The 17,223-nt window shown below is 48.9% G+C and overlaps 6 protein-coding genes across 6 annotated transcripts; all 6 read left to right on the forward strand.

Annotated features, from left to right (window-relative positions):
* Positions 1-748: 748 nt before the first annotated feature.
* BO70DRAFT_367036 (uncharacterized protein) lies at positions 749-1,312 on the forward strand. The gene has a single exon (XM_025544484.1). It carries the CDS (start codon positions 867-869, stop codon positions 1,053-1,055), a length of 189 nt encoding a protein of 62 aa, XP_025394229.1. The 5' UTR covers positions 749-866; the 3' UTR covers positions 1,056-1,312.
* Positions 1,313-2,614: 1,302 nt separating this feature from the next.
* BO70DRAFT_401388 (alpha/beta fold hydrolase) lies at positions 2,615-3,837 on the forward strand (the record flags this gene model as incomplete). Its single annotated transcript, XM_025546978.1, has 3 exons — positions 2,615-2,986; positions 3,103-3,456; positions 3,661-3,837. 3 exons carry the CDS (start codon positions 2,615-2,617, stop codon positions 3,835-3,837), a joined length of 903 nt encoding a protein of 300 aa, XP_025394230.1.
* Positions 3,838-4,328: 491 nt separating this feature from the next.
* Positions 4,329-5,731, forward strand: BO70DRAFT_367038 (uncharacterized protein). Its single transcript, XM_025544485.1, has 3 exons — positions 4,329-4,491; positions 4,554-5,032; positions 5,080-5,731. The coding sequence occupies exons 1-3, from the start codon at positions 4,342-4,344 to the stop codon at positions 5,597-5,599; spliced, it is 1,149 nt and encodes a 382-aa protein (XP_025394231.1). The 5' UTR covers positions 4,329-4,341; the 3' UTR covers positions 5,600-5,731.
* Positions 5,732-7,111: 1,380 nt separating this feature from the next.
* Positions 7,112-7,643, forward strand: BO70DRAFT_421998 (uncharacterized protein; the record flags this gene model as incomplete). Its single annotated transcript, XM_025547543.1, has 2 exons — positions 7,112-7,336; positions 7,391-7,643. 2 exons carry the CDS (start codon positions 7,112-7,114, stop codon positions 7,475-7,477), a joined length of 312 nt encoding a protein of 103 aa, XP_025394232.1. The 3' UTR covers positions 7,478-7,643.
* Positions 7,644-10,155: 2,512 nt separating this feature from the next.
* Positions 10,156-11,152, forward strand: BO70DRAFT_303089 (cytochrome P450; the record flags this gene model as incomplete). The annotated part of the gene is made up of 2 exons (XM_025539777.1): positions 10,156-10,755; positions 10,811-11,152. Coding segments are annotated over 2 exons (942 nt in total), but the record flags the coding sequence as incomplete, so codon positions are not given.
* A 2,516-nt stretch (positions 11,153-13,668) lies between these two features.
* BO70DRAFT_367039 (putative alkaline lipase) lies at positions 13,669-15,018 on the forward strand. The gene is made up of 6 exons (XM_025544486.1): positions 13,669-13,818; positions 13,875-14,002; positions 14,055-14,118; positions 14,179-14,549; positions 14,611-14,655; positions 14,709-15,018. The coding sequence occupies exons 1-6, from the start codon at positions 13,728-13,730 to the stop codon at positions 14,862-14,864; spliced, it is 855 nt and encodes a 284-aa protein (XP_025394234.1). The 5' UTR covers positions 13,669-13,727; the 3' UTR covers positions 14,865-15,018.
* The last annotated feature ends 2,205 nt before the right edge of the window (positions 15,019-17,223 follow it).

Genomic DNA, 17,223 nt, shown 5'->3' on the forward strand with positions numbered 1-17,223 from the left:
TTGCCTTCGTCGAAGCCAACAAGGTTAGCGGGAAATGTTAAACTAACGGGTGTTGTCTCTCCTCCGAGTGCTTTGCCTTGCCATACGTGTTGTTTCTACCATGCTGTTGGACCAGCATTATCCAGCGATTCCGACACATACTGCCCAGAAAGCCATCATACCGATGTTTGTGCCAGAAGGGAACTCGGGATTACGCGATTTCAGGGACTGAAAGCTCAGTAAGGAAGACTGATGGGCGGGCTGAAGCCTTTTGATTTAACGATTCACAAATTCCCGATGTGGATTCTGCGAACCAAGTCCGCCCCATCGAGTCTCTTAATAAAGGCTCCAGGCATCCGCTTATATTGACCGAGAAAGTCCTTAAGAGCCAGTTATACGATCCAGAGGAGAATCGGTACACGATGTCTGAGATTAGATGCCAAGGACAATTTTGGAACCGCGGCCTGACAGTTGGATGTCATGATGAAACTGCAATCATGGCGTCACAATTCATTAGTGCAGGCCAACGAATGCGCACAGCACCCACTTCGTATCCCAGAGAAAGGAGTGGATATGTATTTTCAGAGGGTGACTGTAGAGTACAGATATCTATGGTCTCTTGAGCAGTGCCTGGTGAATGTATGGGATTGGCTTCTGGAAACCTGGATCCGGCATTGTCCATACTGTCGTTTTTGAGAACTATGCAGTGTAGGTATGTCGCTATGAAGCCTTTTGAGACCATCGCTAATCTTTTGTTTGTCGACAACAGAAGCTTGATTGTCGGCACGAATTATCATCCCGAATACTGGTGGAATGGGCATGCCAGGACTTGATGTTGGCGAAGCTGACTCAGTGAATGCCAGTCAAGAATTCATCGAGAGCTGGTAATGCCGTATGTGGGTGTCATTAAGCTGATTAGCAAGCTCCAAGGCTGGAAATTAATCAGACATCACTTGCAAACAGCTGATATTTCGGGAGACATGGAGAAGAAATGCCCTTGCAAGATCCCCTTCCTAACCGCGTCCGACATTTGTCTGATTCACGGCATTGGGGTGACGATCGCATTAACGTACTAGGACCTTCTGGATATGGGGATCATTAGAGCGCTTTCCAACATTGCAGACGATATTTATGTGTGAAGGCCGTTCGCGGTGACGGCGGTCGCGACGGGGAGGTGGTGCCCTCTTCAGAGTATAAGGGGAGAGTTATGACAAAGGTATAAGAGGTGTTCCAGTGACCGTGTCGGAGGATTGGGCCTGTTAACGTCTTCTTGCTAACAATGATCGTGCGGACGAGAGCCAGGCCGAGAAGGAAACGAGTATACATGGAGGAAAAAAATGCTACCTGCTATATCTTGAATCTGTTTCTTCCAACCACTCGATTCACCGTTCATAAGATGTTTTATCCACCGAGAACCAGCATACGAGGTGGGGGGAGGGGGGGTGAAAGAATGGCAACCTAAACCCACCCATAACGAAGAATATTAATTTATCATACCCGCAACCACGCGACAAAATAATAAGCTTAACTGCGTGACACACCCTGGAACCAGGAACATCTGAGACACGGCCCACGGCTCATACCCGGCCGAGCCGACCATTAATAATCAAAATTCCCATGGGGGTGCGGTGGAGAGCCAGTCCGAATCTCCCCCTTGCATCTCTGCCTAATGCAAGATGTACATTATGCAAACTGTCCCCGACTCGATTCTTCGCGAAGAAGGAAACCATCCGCTGGCGCGCGTGGCGATAGCAGAAATGCCCGTGAGAAGTTCATTGAGGGTTCTGGCCAATAAAACGAGCGGCAGTACGGAGTACAACTGCACCATGAGGTCCATGACAAGGTTCACGCGGAGCGTGTTTCGGAAACGCCGGGAAACCTCGGCATATCTATGGGCTGCTGATTTGCTACGGCCTGCGCCAAGGGGGTGATCATTAAAGATACGGGCTAGCTTAGGGTTCGGGGTACGAGCCATGAAGGTCACGACTCGCGACTGTCCAAGGAGGAACTCCGCGGGGCGGGCAGTGGAGTGATTTCCCGGTTAGTGAATTCGGATTAGTGATTCCCAACTGACCTCGAAGCCAGAAAGGGCATCTCCTCCGTTGAGGTGGCGTGTCCCCTCAGCCCTTGAGTCAGGGTCAGACTGTCAACTGTCAGTGTCAGTGTCAGTCCCCGTAGGTTCCAAATTCCCAACATTATGACAGATTACCGCCTTTGGCCACGGATTTTACAATTCTCCAGACCCATCAGCGGCAGCAGTAGATGGTATCCATAATCTATTACGGTATTGTATATACAGCTAAACTTACCTAAGTAAGTAGTTTACACATCTTCTACTATGACTAAGCCAATACTCACTGTATCCAGAATCATAAAAGGCAATTTTACAGAGATACGTCTCTAGCTCTTTCACCTATGGGTCTCGGGGAATTATAAAATCTGTGGCCAGAGGCGGTAATTCAAACATTCCAAGTAGAGGGACGGAATTTCAATGATCCCTTCTCCACGCGATATAACACGCCACTTACCCAGCCACCCCCCCTATCATTGAGTGGTTGTATAGCACATAGAAACCCCTCATTTCCCCTCACCATCCCAACTAATTACCTGCAGTTCATCTTCAGAACAAGCAAAAATGGCAGCCACCACGACCATCACCGTCCCCCACCTGGGCGGCATCGACGCCGGCTACCGCCTCTCCAACAATAATGTCTACGACCCCTCCAAGCCGACCGTCGTGCTCCTCAACTCCATGTGCATGACCGTCTCTCTATACGAGCCGCAATTCTCCGACGAAACTCTCACCAACGCCGTCAACCTCCTCGCCATCGAGCCCCTTGGCCATGGCGCCACCCACTGCCACTCCGCGGAGCACTTCACCTACTGGGACTCGGCCATCATGGCGCTGCAGGTAATGGACAAGCTGGGAGTCGAGAAGGCATTTCTCTTGGGAACCAGTCAAGGCGGATGGATCGTCACAAGAATGGCCCTGTTGGCGCCAGAACGGGTACGTTTTCCTTCTCGAACCCTCGTCCCCCCGCCCCCCCCGTCTCCATATCAATTCCCAGCGGGTAGGTAAGTAAAGCCATGCGCTGACCATTGATTGATTATCTGTGATGATAGACCCTCGGCCTTCTGCCCCTGGGCACATCGATGGATTACGAATCCGCGGACTCGCGCAGCAAAGGATGCTGGGACCCCGTGTCGCTGATCGCCTCGTTCCTGGAGAAATGGAGTAGTTCGGTCCCAACGCCCGAGTTCATCGTGGACGATGTGTGGTGTGGGTTGGTAGGGGGGATCGGGTTCGGGAGAGGAGGGACGGAGGAGACGGCGGGGTTTTGGACCCGAACGCTGAAGCAGGTGTATGCGGGCGATGAGGGGCGGAAGAAAGTCCGCATGGCGCTGATGTGCCTTTTGACGAGAGATGGGTTGCTGATGCGCCTGGGAGATGTGAGGTGTCCAGTTTACTGGCTTCAGGTGAGTTTTTTTTTTTTTTTTTTTTTTTTTTTTTTCTTCCCCTCTTTTGCTTTTGTTGTTCGGGGGTTTTTTTCCTATTTTTTTGGAGTGTTGAGTTTCATGGTGGGGGGAAGATTTGGGGTATTTGCATTATTTCATGTTGGTGTTGTTGTGGGTGGATATGGTATGGTTGGTTGGTCCGATGCTAATCCCAGAGGATGTTAGGGCACGGAGGATACCCCGTTTGCGACGACGGTGCCTGCAGAGCAGATCACCAAATTCACGGGGTCGAAGGAGGCGAAATTGGTGATGATCAAGGAAGGGGCGCATTACCTCAATTCGACAAATCCCGGCGAGGTCAACGCGGCGATTTTGGAGATGGTTCAGAAATACGGGATGTAGACAAACAATCTATCGAGTACTAGTCCCTCGGGAGCGATAAACGAAGCGGTCTGAGAGCCGTAGCTGAATGGAAGCACTGTGTCGAAGTACCGAACAAGCTAGAAACGCACTTTTTGGTTCGACTAAGACGAATCGTTCCCATCCTTCGCGTCCGTTGGCGCCGCCCGGAACGGCGCTTGTGTTCCGCGTTCCTGAAAGGCCCTCGATTTGCCTCGCTGGGGCAGTCCAGGCCAGAAGATCGACGTCTGCGACTCCCAGGGCCGAGTCTGATTGATTGATGCTTACTGTCATCATGGATTGCCACTTGGTATCCGGGATCCGCTCGAGGAAAGTCACCTCCTGCCACTTTCAGAGTGGGTCGGGGCTGACTTGGGCCTGGCTAACAGGCTAGCAGCGCTGTAGTACAGAATTTTGTGGTCAATGCCCTCGATAGATTATATTAATTGATCCGTTCGTCCTCCTGCTTTGTGGACCCCGTTCCTGACTGTCCGCCGGCAATGGGATATGGCTGCTGAGAATCTCCAGACATGGGCTACGGCCACCACAGCCTCTGTGACGCTGTTGGCCTTCATATCCGTCTGTTTGAGAATCATTTCTCGCCTCGAGCGAAAACAAAGACTATGGTGGGATGACTGGATGATCCTGTTCTCCATGGTAAGACCTCCCTCCCTCCCCCATCTAATCACCCCCGAGAGTAGCCACTTACTCCTCACCAGGCATGGAATCTGATCGTCGTCGGCTTCATATTTGCCATGATCTCCGAAGGCATGGGTGTCCACGCCGACAATTTGCCTGCCTGGAGGATTGTCATGATCGCTAAATTCCTCCTTGTTGCGGAGATTCTCTACGTCTATAACCTCGTCTGGACCAAGCTCAGCATTCTCCTGATGTACTACCGCATCTTCCACTTTACTTACTTCAAGAAATGGGCCTACATCATTGGCACTTTTGTCATTATGTGGGTTATCTGCATCACATTCCTTTTCGTCTTTATCTGCGTCCCCGTGCAGAAGGTCTGGGAACCGAGTCTGCCGGGCCACTGCATCAACCAGGTCGGAACCTGGGTCGCCAACGCAACCTCTACCATCGCTACCGACCTCGTCATCCTGTTTCTTCCTCTCCCTCAAGTCTGGAAACTCCAGCTCCGACTATCCGAGAAATTCGCCCTCACCATCGCCTTCGGTTTGGGTTTCTTGTATGTCTGCCTCCTTTCGTCCCCCTACCCCAAACTGACAGAACCAGCGTGGTCTTCGCCTCAGCCTACCGCTTCACCGTCCTTTTCTCCTACACCTCCACCGATTCAAGCTACACCCTCGCCCCGACCGTCGGATGGACCGCGATCGAGATGTCCGCCGGGATCGTCTCCGCCTGCCTCCCCACCGTCCGACCCGCCCTACAACTCGCCGTGCGCAAACTCGGAATCCAATCCGCCATGCCAGCTTTCTTCCGCAGTCGATCCTCCCCTCTTTCCAAGACCGACCCGACCCAGGTCCCCGTCGACAGCACAAACAGCACAGCCGGGATAACAGCCAGCGCGAACCGGGCCCGCCGTCACTCGTTCTACCACCTTCCCGATGACCTGGCGGTCGCAGACACCATCAGCCCACAGATCAAGCTCGATACCGCGCTCCGACCGAAACATGATCGCGGGCTCACGGTGACGAATATCCGGGGCAATCGGGATAGGATCAGCAGCGATGAAGAGGATGAGATTCCATTGCATGGTATTCGGGTGCAGAAGGACTTTACCCAGGATGGGTAGGTAGTAGGCGTTTTACTTATAACAAATCATCGTATTCATTGGGTTGGCTGGTTGGAATTTGGGAGGCAGTTTTTCTTTTGTATATTGTGTCATCTAGCATCACCTGGGAGTTACTTTACTTCACACTGTATGAATATATGGATGGATCAGATTTTTCTTCGCTTCCGGGGAGGTTTCTAGTGAGATCGTGCGTGTAACAGGGGGAATCCTTGTCGGGCGTGCGCCACCGATGATGAGCTTATGCTTATTTGGACTAGGATCTGATGAGTCGATAGCGATCTACGGGGTACTCTCTGCTAGTATGCTTACATTCCCCATCTATCTGGTGGCGCTTCCTTTTGTTTCTTCCATCCTTCGATCCTTCGCTTTTGCTTTTTGCTTCTTTTCCCTTCTTTCTCCTTTTTTTTTTTTGCTTTCCGCCCCCTCGGGGACATCGGGGATTATAGTACCTATAGTGCAGTGTACTAGCCAGATATCGGCTGAGTAGGATATGACGGAAGAAGGCACTCCTATTACTGCCATCTTTTCAGAATTTACTTTGCCCCTCTGCAACAGAATATCCAGAAACAGAACTAGCATCATCAGGACCACCAACGTAATCTAATACGATACAATATCTGGCAATCAATTCGCTACTACAAACCCCTAAAAGTTGGCCCTTCACTACCTCCTCGCCCATGATAGTTAATGGCCCCTGACCATTGCCACAACCGATGATGAAAGAAACTTTCATACTGAGTGTTCACGCAGAAATTGAGTGATGGACATCTCCATTGAATGCCTGTATTAGTCGATAGAGTCCCTATTTAATCTTCCCATCCCTCCTTCATCTCTTTCATCTTTCCTCTTCTCTTTCCACCCCAACTCCAGATCCGCATTCTGCATGCTACAGACAGCGTCATGGCACTTTATTTTGAATACTATTAGTCTAAAACAATCACTTCGATTATCAGGGAGTTTCTGATAGACTATTATTATCGACACAATTCGAAATTCGAACATACAGTCGTATGCTCCGTCTGGCTGCTGTACTGTTCGTCAATCCAACGCAATCCTGAGAACTCACGCTCGTTGCGTTGGGACTATGGAAGGGAACACTGAAATCAGACATGATTTACTTCACAAGGACCTTGTCCTCTATCTCTCCATGCTAGGACTCCACGCGAACAACAAGTTCCGGGATTTGCGTACCCCGAACCAGCACGATATGCTTTGGCCGTGTTGAAGTTTGATACTACTCAAGATACCAGCCGGTACTATAACGGACCGTTAACCTTGGAGAAAGTACCCCCATTGAGAAACAATTCTCGACTGGGCGACGTTTGTCTGTCTTCGTGTTTGATTGGACGAGGGTGATTTTATGCCAAATTCATCGACCACTACGAAGGCCGACTTTTGAAGTCTTCGGTTATAGCTGTGGATGCACCATTGGCAACTCCAAAGATATTAATCCAAAATCTGCACACAGCTCTCCCATCGGGGATGCGTTTGCAGAGAACTACGAGTCCGATCATGTATCTTGCCGAGGGGAATTTATCGTTGACCATTATCTGGTACGTCGAAGTTTTCAGTGACCAGAAAAAACCAATATATCCGCGACTGACTGTCTTAGTGTCTCCTTCGTCGCGCCGTGCGCCCCCCGCCCTCCCCTCTCGCGAGGAAGTTGCCGCGTTCGTCGCGGGGCTGTCGCCCTCCTCCTCCCTCTCCTCTCTTCCCTCCTCTCCGCGTGTGCCCGCGGTAAGTGATTTCTTAGAGAGGTTTGTCATGTGTCTCGCGACTAATATGAAGCAGGGCCGGCCCGCCCCCGCGACCGCCTCCGCCGCCGCTGTCGCCGCCACCGCCACTGCCGCCGCCGCCGCCCCAGATTGCTGTGTTTGAGTGGTGAACTAAGATTATCGGCGATATCCTCGAAGCGCAGATAAGAAATCCAAAGTTGGTCAATTATGAGAGCTCAAACGTTTTTTTTTGACCCACATAAAGAAACAACATGGCGATGAAGACTCGGCATATAGAACCTCCGAACGCCATATCCTTCCCGTCCAAGGAGACCCGTCGATATTGAACATATGCCAGCAGGCGATGAGAAGTCTGCTGTCTACAGGTTAACATAACATGCGATTTTGCGCAGAAACTTGATCACTCATAACCCGCTGCTTTTGAGGCCGCACCTCGAGGACATTATAAATGAGGAATCAGAGACAACAGATGACCCGGTATATGCGGCTCGGACAAATGACGTCCGGCTATTTGTCAACATACAACGAGACAATCTTTCTCAAGCAGGAGATTGTAAATGGGTAATGGGTGCTAGCATACAGCAAACCCATTGCCCATTCAGCTGGTGCGAGGGTAGTACTGGGAGGTGTAACGGCGAGAGAGGACGTTTAGTCGGTGACTAATTTCAGGATGCGCAATTGCTCAAGCGGAAATTTTGTTTCGCTTACTCTGATGAGCGCTGAAGTAGTTGAAGGTTCGGATCATCTTTCTTATGGAACCAATGGGGTCACATGAGGAAGTTGATGAACACTTCGCCTGTTATCATACAAAATAGGGATATATTGGGGCGCAATAGCGCGGTATCAGGTTAGAAAATGGACGAAGAAGCACATTGACGCTGCTCATTAGTCTCTTATCAAGAAACATGAAAGATCGGAAATAGAAATTCAAGTATTTACATCGCCCCGTTGTTTACAACGCGACAAAAAGAAGTCGAAAGTGAATATAAAGAATCATGGAGCAAGCCGGAAAGGGGATAGAGGTTTTTGCCTCGTTTCAAGTTAAATAATCTGTCGAGTGAACAAGATTAAAAAAGAGTATGAATCCAGCGAAACCCTCCGTCGGGAGTATATCACTGCTGGCGGTCGATATTCACTCGCCAGGTACAAGGGCTCAGCGGGAGGGATATAAATACTCGGTCCTCCCTCTCTTCCCCTGCTTCTTTCTCTTTTCTTATTAATCTCTTCTCTTCTTCTGCAGTCACCTGCCTGTTACTTTTCTTATTAGTCAGACTCGCGTATTTTTTCTTTATTTTAACTTAATCTTAATAGCAACAATAGTGGCCATGTCTATTATATAAGATAAATTCTATATTATACTTAAGAAGTATAACTTGTCGCGGATCTTTATCCGCGAGTATCTGAATAGTTAATTTTCTTGAAATTTGGGCCTAAAACAGGCCTAAGATAATATTATACTTAAGCAGATAATTTATTATACATATATAGATATCAGACTTAATATATATCCCAATATTCAGTTATATAAGAGTAATATAATTAATTATTCTTTTCCCGCTGATTCCGGCCATCGGAACGGGCGTGATGGGGATCAGTTTCAGGCCTTACTTCTGCGCAAACTTCCGGCTGATAATTTCGTAGGCTAAGCACCCAAGCGATAGTACATGCAGCTGGGGATTGCGGTGACCGTGACAATAATGGCGACGAGCCTTCCTTGAAAGACGAGAACCACCAACGGAGAATCAACTAGCTATACTGAGAAGCCTCACATTTGACGAGAAATACTGCAACTGCGTAGACAGTTGGCGGTGTAGGACTTTCTATGATTGTATATAGCAATTCAGCCCTAGAATGACCCTCAATGTCTGCGACGGACAGAAGATAACTGAAACAGATTGTTCAAAATGTAACAATTGACTGATTTTGTCCTTCAAGGGAATATGACAAATGTGAAAGAATATAAAAGCGCATCAGTACCGAAGGATATTAAAAAAAAAGCACGTCATTCTCCTCTCAGGGATGGGACGAAGAATTGTGTCTCCGTCATGGGCCCAGAAGATTTGCAACCACGTCACCTAACATTCGACATATTCCTCAACATGAACAGCCTCAAACAGAACCCGGGGAAGCTATACGCGTGGATCCTCGAGAACCATCAAGCCACTTCGGCCAATGTTACTATGAAAGGAGAAGAACAATAAAAGCATTACAATTTGTTGTCCGACCCGATGGAATTTATTGACGAGATAACTTAGGTCGCCGCACTACTCGCTCGATAACAAGGCAGCAGGAATATGAAGAGAGCTTACATGCTTAAAAGATGAGTTAATATTAAAAATGGTAGCATGTCCTGGTTATACTGCGCTCATTATTCGTGTATCATCATTACATATCATCTCGATACAAGGGAGCGCACCGTGGCAGGAAGATTCAGCCTTGCGCCGAATACTAGGGAAATATCCTATAGGACCACCTTGAATATCTCAATTACCATAAACGGCCAGTTTAAGGCCTATTGCATCTTAATATTTATGGTCTCTGGTTTAGGATGCGTCCCGGTTGAAACATGTCCTACACACAGACGTCTACGAACCGATTTATATTCAGGATCTGACTGGATCAAGTGAAGCAAAAAGGGATATCAGCAAGCCCGTTAAACAGACAATGGAACCTTTTTATCTAGTAAGGTATGACAACAACACGAGCCATGTGCTGCCTTGGTTATGTTGCACTGGAAGCAAGGACTGAAGCAATTCCTGTGGGTTCGTGCCGTGATTAAAACATCTGCCAGCATGGGAACAAGAGCTGATAGTCGATCAGTATGGCGAGCGATTCGGCTTTCTAGATCGGGGACATGATATCAGCAATCTCATGGCCAACTTGCAAAGTAGCTTTGCCATCAGCAGTTTAACGGGTATGCTGCTGTGGTTGCGGCCTCTGGTGATTTTCATCAGCACCCTCCAGGCAGCATCGGATTGGATGTTTATACCGCAGTGCGCCGATAGAAAGATCTCCGAATATTCCCAGAAGACCGAAAAGGAACCCTCAGGCGAAAGGCCCACCCCTATGATTAAGAGATTTCTTGACGCCCTGGAAGACAAAAGCAAAGGCATGACGGAGCATGATATAACGGCGAACGCGGCAGCCAACATTGGGGCTGGAGGTGACACCGCTGCTATCGGGTTGAGCGCGGTGGTCTTCTACCTGTATCGCTCGCCGGAGAAGCTACAGAGACTTCGAGAAGAAATCGATACCCATAACTCAGAGGGAAACGCTTCTTTCCAGGAGCTCCAGAAGTTGCCGTATTTGCAAGCGGTGATCAGGGAATCCATGCGAGTGCATCCGGGTGTAGGGTTCCCTCTCTTCCGCGTGGTGCCCAAAGGAGGGGCTTTGATTTGCGGCAGGTTCTTTCCCGAGGGAGTCTCTTTCTCTATTAACTGCTCTGAACCATATAGGCTGACAGACTTACTTGCAGACAAACGTCGGGGTAAATAGCTGGGTAATCCACCGGGACCAAAGCATATGGGGTCCCGATGCCGACGAGTTTATACCAGAGAGATGGATGACAACTGATGCTGCCAGGCTGAAAGTAATGGAGCAATATCTGGTGCCCTTTAGTGTTGGTTCAAGAACGTGCATTGGGAAGAATATCTCGCTGTTCGAGATCAACAAGCTTCTCCCACAGCTTGTCCGGAATTATGACATCGAGATCGAACAAGAGAACGACAAGGATCTAAGAGCCAAGAATATGTGGTTTGTAAGGGCCTATAGGTTTAAGGCTAAAATCAACAGGGGAGAACTTACAGTTGGACAATAGCCTCATGACTAATTGGGCAGGTATTTGCAGGTTGTGTGAATCATCGCGAAACCACGGCAATGAGCGAGCACACCGTGCATGTCAGGCAACTTGATGCATAGCACATAGAGTCTGAGATCATCGGTAATAGAAGATTCTCCATTGAAGCAGGGGCAGAAAATATTTGCAGATGGCTAGGTTCTTGGACTAGTTCCCATAAGAGAAAATCATGTAATTATTGTGCCGTCTGAGTAACAGACACGATAGTCGGAAAAATGTAAGTTTCCTGGGGGGGGAGGGGGGGGGTGGCAGGTGCTATTTCTGAGAGAGAGAGAGAAGGGAATGACCTGCAATTGACACGGATCAAAGCACCAATCTCAGAATTCACTGGTCGAGGTTGACAACCTCGGTTACACCTTTGTCAGGCCCCACCTGTTGGGCTGGGAAATTTTGGTCTCCACAGTCCCAACAGACCTCCAAAGCATGTCTTCTATCTTATCCTCCATAGCGCTTTCTCGTTGGACAAGTGTGATGGATGTGCCCACCGGGCCCAATTGAAGGCGATCATCACGCTGATGAAGGGCGATATCAAACCTCTAGATGATACATCCTTGTCATGTAAGTTGCGCCCAGTGATGTACATCATTAAATTGTTACATGATGCAGCGGGGCGGGTATTGACAACAGGAAAGAGATTGAGGCATTTTTGTTCACATCTGATGTCTTTTACAGTGCCTGAGCCAGTCGGGACTCGAAAGATTTCGTATCCGAGGCTCTCGCTCCGGCTGTTAATATTTGGAATATTGCTAATCTTTGAATAGTACGGCATAGTTATGGACACTACATACCCAGCGATTGAATGCGACTCAGCCTTCCTTTCTCCTGTGTATACGATAGATTACAGCGATAATGCTCACCATGACTCAAGTGCGAGCCGAAATAGTAACGAAGTCCTTCGAGGCTGAAGAAATTACAGGGCGTACCTTGCGGGCCTTACAAGTGATAATTTAATGTCTCTATTTGATTGCAAAATGAATGGGCAGTGCTTTCGATGGCGACATAGTACCTCGGCAACTAGGTGAGGCCATTCTCATCCATGTCGCCACCGCACTGGTCTAGGCTCTGATGTCAGGGTCTTTCATTCAGAAAAGGGCGCGGCAAGACCAGGAAGATCCACTCTGGACCAGCACTGGACTCTGCCCCGAGCGTCGGTAGTTATGGGACGGGCGACAGCCATCGGGATCTGGGGACCTCGGAGATTGCATCAGACGGGAACGGGGGAGGGGACGATAAAGAAGAAATCCCGATGGTGACTTTGACGAAAGGGTCGATAAGGGTGAGGCAATACGGAATCGACAACAGTCACCTGGTCTGGGTTATCGTTTCATGAAACCGATGGCTCTTGGCTAGGGGGTTTCGGAGCCGGGAATAATGACGTTGTGGTACACTATTTCCCCTGTCTGACCTCTGATCCAGGGAAGCCAAGAAAGTTAGTATACAGACAAGCTTTCCAAAAGATCTACTCGGAGTTTCTGCCACAGCCTCGTGGCTAGCACGGTCGATTAATTGTGCCGCGGTATCGAAGGCCTTGGGCGGAAATGTGCTTTTCCAGCTACGCGATACCTTGCATATTCCCTTCAGCTACATCGCATCTGCTGTGATCTGATTCTTACCCAAAATGAGAGCAGTCTAACTAATGCAACGATCACTCAGCTCAGAATGGCTCTCCGGAATAGCATTAGACCCCTAGACCTAGCAGGGTCTGACTGATCTAGTCATGGCATAACAACATGCCGGGGAGTAAAGTTCAACCTGAGCGGGACTCACTCACTCTGCGACAAAGGTGGGAGTCACACCCGATGCGTTCTGATCTGTGACATCCCAAGACTTGGAACGGGGCTGTGGAACGGTAGTCGAAAATCAATCGAAAACCGCCGGGTGGGGACGGGAGTCAACGTTGGAAGTCAAACCCCTACCGAGGTTTTCCCACCAACACAGTCGACACGTCGAACAGCACCGATGATTCTCCCGTTGATCGTCGCACTGGTCACTAGGCAGCCACGCTAGAGCAGGATCTGAGGTCTGACCACTGAACGCTCGGAGCCTCAAAATTGGGTCGTCCGAACGGGTCCCCACACCCCTGACGGCCCTGAAACAACGGAGCGAAGCCCTAACGACCACCCCGGATAGCCACCACCCCAGCCATTCGCTCACCCCCGATCCAAGCCCCCCCAGGCTCCTCTGGACTTCGGCGCCTGGCTTGCTTCTAGTACTCCGGATCAGGACCCGAGGGCTGATGGTTTCCTTAATCTAAACCCATCCAAGGATGGTGGCTACTTCGGTGATTCGGGCCATCTGCCAGGGCCAGGGTACGAGGTCTAAAATTAAGTCTCAGATTGTTTCAGAGGGATAGAATTTTCCCGATTATGAACCATGACGGAACGCAAATGCAACAATGCTATAAGAAGGCCTCGAGCAAGACACAGTTTCTCGCTGTTTTCAGAGACAAGCTTAGACAAGCAGTTGCCATTCATTCACTTTATTCAGCTCATTCTCCTCTTTTTTTCCATTCTTTACATATTTCAATTCTATCACCATGCGTGTTGAACAGTCTACTCTTTTCGGCGCACTTGCCCTGTCTCCGCTGGCGTTGGCAGGCCCATTGTTCCAACCCCGAGCCACGGCCGGTTAGTCCCCTTGATTCTTCTCTCTTCCCGAGGGCTCTTTTCTAACCCGTCTGCAGACTCGGGCGCCTATGATGAGTTCCACAGAACGGCGCAGCTGTCCTCCGCTGCTTATACCGGCTGTATTGGTACAGCTTTCGATGTGACCATCACCAAGCAGATCAACGAACTCTCGACTGACACCCAGGTATGTTCTGCTAAACCCCACTGAAGATGTCACTGGGCTCACGGATGCAAAGGGTTTCATCGGTTACTCCACCTCGAAGCAGAGAATCACCGTGGCCATGAGGGGCTCCACGAGCGGTAAGCACTACACCATTCATCATCATGGCAGACGACTGGCATTATACTGACCCTCCCCAGCCACTGATATTGCCAACGATGTCGACACCACACTGGTGACTCCCTCCCTGTCCGGAGTCAACTTCCCCTCTGGTGCTCAGATCATGCACGGTATCTACTCGCCCTGGTCTTCTGTCCACGATGACGTGATCTCCGAGGTCAAGTCCCTGGTGGAAAAGTACCCGGACTACACCCTTGAATCCACCGGGCACTCCCTGGGTGGTTCTCTCACCTACATCTCCTATGTTGCCCTTGCCCAGAACTTCCCTGGCAAGCAGATCATCAGCAACGCCCACGCCGCCTACCCCATCGGCAACGAGGCCTTCGCCAACTTTGGTGCCCAGCAGAATGGCACCCTGAACCGGGCCAACAACGCCGATGACGGTGTCCCGGTTAGCTCCCTTCCTAACCCCCCTTTCACTCTATGAACATGTCTGACACAATTATCTTTAGAACATGTACGTCATGTGGCCTTGGGACTTCGTCCACTACGGAACCGTAAGAGTCCCCCCCTCCCCTCCATAGACACCTAGGCCTAACATCCAAAACAGGAGTACTACAGCTCCGGTACCGCCGCCACCACCGTCAAGTGCAGCGGTGAGCGCGACACCTCATGCTCTGCCGGAAACGGCCAGGTCGGTGTGACTGCTGGTCACTTCTCGAACTTCGGTATCCAGATGGGTCTCGCTGGCTGCTCTTCGCTGTAAGCCTCTCTATAGGCGACGCGACGCGATGCCACACTCCACCCATCCAAACTGGACCGGTGGGGGCTAGAGCTCGTATAAACATCATCCATCTGCATGCTGGATGGACCATGGGAAAGAGAAGGAGGCTGGATATTCTCGCAGCGGGCCTTGGCGGATTCTCCTTTTTTTTTTTTTTTTTATGGCTAAATATATATCTACATGTACATTCGATTCAGATTGCAGGACAGTTAGTTATCGGGGGGCTATCAGGGATGGAATCTTTGGTAGTGGTTTGTTGAATGCATTATCCATGTGATAGTGATGTTATTGAGTATGTCTTTCTTTGAGATAGATGGTTCAAGATATATTCTGCGCTTTGGATAGAATAATGCAGGGTTTATGATCATGTTGGGGGTTTTTGTTCTGTAGTTGGTTATTGTTTGATTGGGACGACCTCTCCTGGTGGGGCGTGGATGACAGTACTGACTTCCCCTGGACGTAACCAACACCGGATCAGCTCAGGTATCATCAGCATCTCCCGTATCCCGAACCAAACTCACCACTACTAGCAACCTGGTGGATAATAATTCCGCCTAGAAAGCTGGGGGACTTGAACGACTATGGGATGGGTCTCTTGGCGTGTGGGGACGCGCCCCGGCGGTTGGAGAAATGGACGAAAGAGGAGGAGGAGGATTGTGAGGAACAAACAACAAAAGGGGCAACCGCCCTCTTCCACCGCCTGCCGCTTATGCCGTTCCTGACCGCCGTACCACGTGACCGCCAGCCTGCCTTATCTCTTATGCCCCATCCACAATGTGGGCAGATTGGCCAGTTCGCTGCCTCAGGCTCGCCAGTTGGCGGACTGATTCCGAGTTCCGCCCACCCCGCAGCGGAGCAAGAGGCCTTACTTTTATTGATTATTCTAGGCCCTATTCAACCACTAGTTCTATTGTTCTCGGCCCTGTTCTATTCATATGATTTTCATATGATTTTTATATGAATTCATGTGTTTTTCATGTGTTTTCATGTGTTTTTGATAGCCAATTGGCTATAAATAAAAATGAAAAGACCCCTGAGTTTTCAATCAGTTTAATCAGTTTTAATCAAGTTGAATCAGTTTTTTAGCCTCTTTCTTATTCATCTGATCTTTGATTCTTCTTGTTTTTACTTCTTTTATCTTTCTCTCATCTTTCTCTCACTTTCACCTCACTTTCGCACCCAATTTATATGAGAAAGTGAGAGTTCAATAAAGTCTTTCTGAGAAATCTGTAAAAAGTTCTTAGTTATGAGCCTGGTTATACTCTTATATTAATTCTTTATCAATATCTCTGGGATTCTTCTTATTCTTTTGTTCCCCTTACTTTTACTTTATCTTTGACTTGAAATTTGTATGGGAAACCATAGAACTTTTAAGTGAAAAGTAAAGTGAAACCATAGAACTTTTAAGTGAAAAGTAAAGTAAAAGTAAGAGAAACAAAAGAATAAGAAGAATCCCAGAGATATTGATAAAGAATTAATATAAGGGTATAACCAGGCTCATAACTAAGAACTTTTCTCAGGTTTCTCAGAAAGACTTCATTGAACTCTCACTTTCTTTTTTTTTTAAAATAATAATTATATCTTACTTCACAGCTCTCCATGCGTCTTCAGCATCGACCTGGATATCGCCAGAATCTGCAACCCGCCTAGCAGCCCCATAATCTCCCCTTAAGCTACTGCAGTAAGCCAGCTACCCCCTAAAAGTCAACCACCAACAATCCTTATCTCTCAGAATCAAGCGGGAATATATAAGCAAGTAACAGCAGGGAATACGGAGTACTCAGGGGACACACTCCGTACTATATACTTTCATAGCTCCATACTCACAATTTGAATGAACTCCCTGTCAGTCAGCGACGAGGGCAAGTAACTAAGTAATTAAAAAAAAATCACGCAGATCTGGCCCTAAATACCAACGGAAAGTCCCTCAAATCTCCACACAACAGAAATCATGCTATGTTCAAAAGTACACTACCTACACCCACTAGCAGGGATACTGGGTGCCCCGTGCCCCGTGCCCCGTGTCCCGTCGCCCATCGGCTTTCGGCACTGTTTGCCAGACGCGGATGATGGCGAGGCGAGAGGGAAGAATCTGAGCGCGTAGTAGTAGTGCTTACCCCGCTTTCTGTGATCGGTGCGGTTGGGTAGGATGGGGATTGGGAATGGGGGTTTGGTTTGGTGTAAGTATGATTCTGTTCGTAAATTCACGTCTAGGAAATAAAATTCTATGTACAAAATGGTAGAGGCTTAGAAGGAAAAGAGTTCATTAAGACGTAGTGTAGTGCCTCCTGTATTCGGTTGGGCTCGGTTTCGGACGCGATGTGGATTATGATAGATGCGG

The sequence above is a fragment of the Aspergillus heteromorphus genome, assembly GCF_003184545.1.
Source record: "Aspergillus heteromorphus CBS 117.55 chromosome Unknown BO70scaffold_66, whole genome shotgun sequence".
Classification (NCBI taxonomy): Eukaryota; Fungi; Ascomycota; class Eurotiomycetes; order Eurotiales; family Aspergillaceae; genus Aspergillus; species Aspergillus heteromorphus.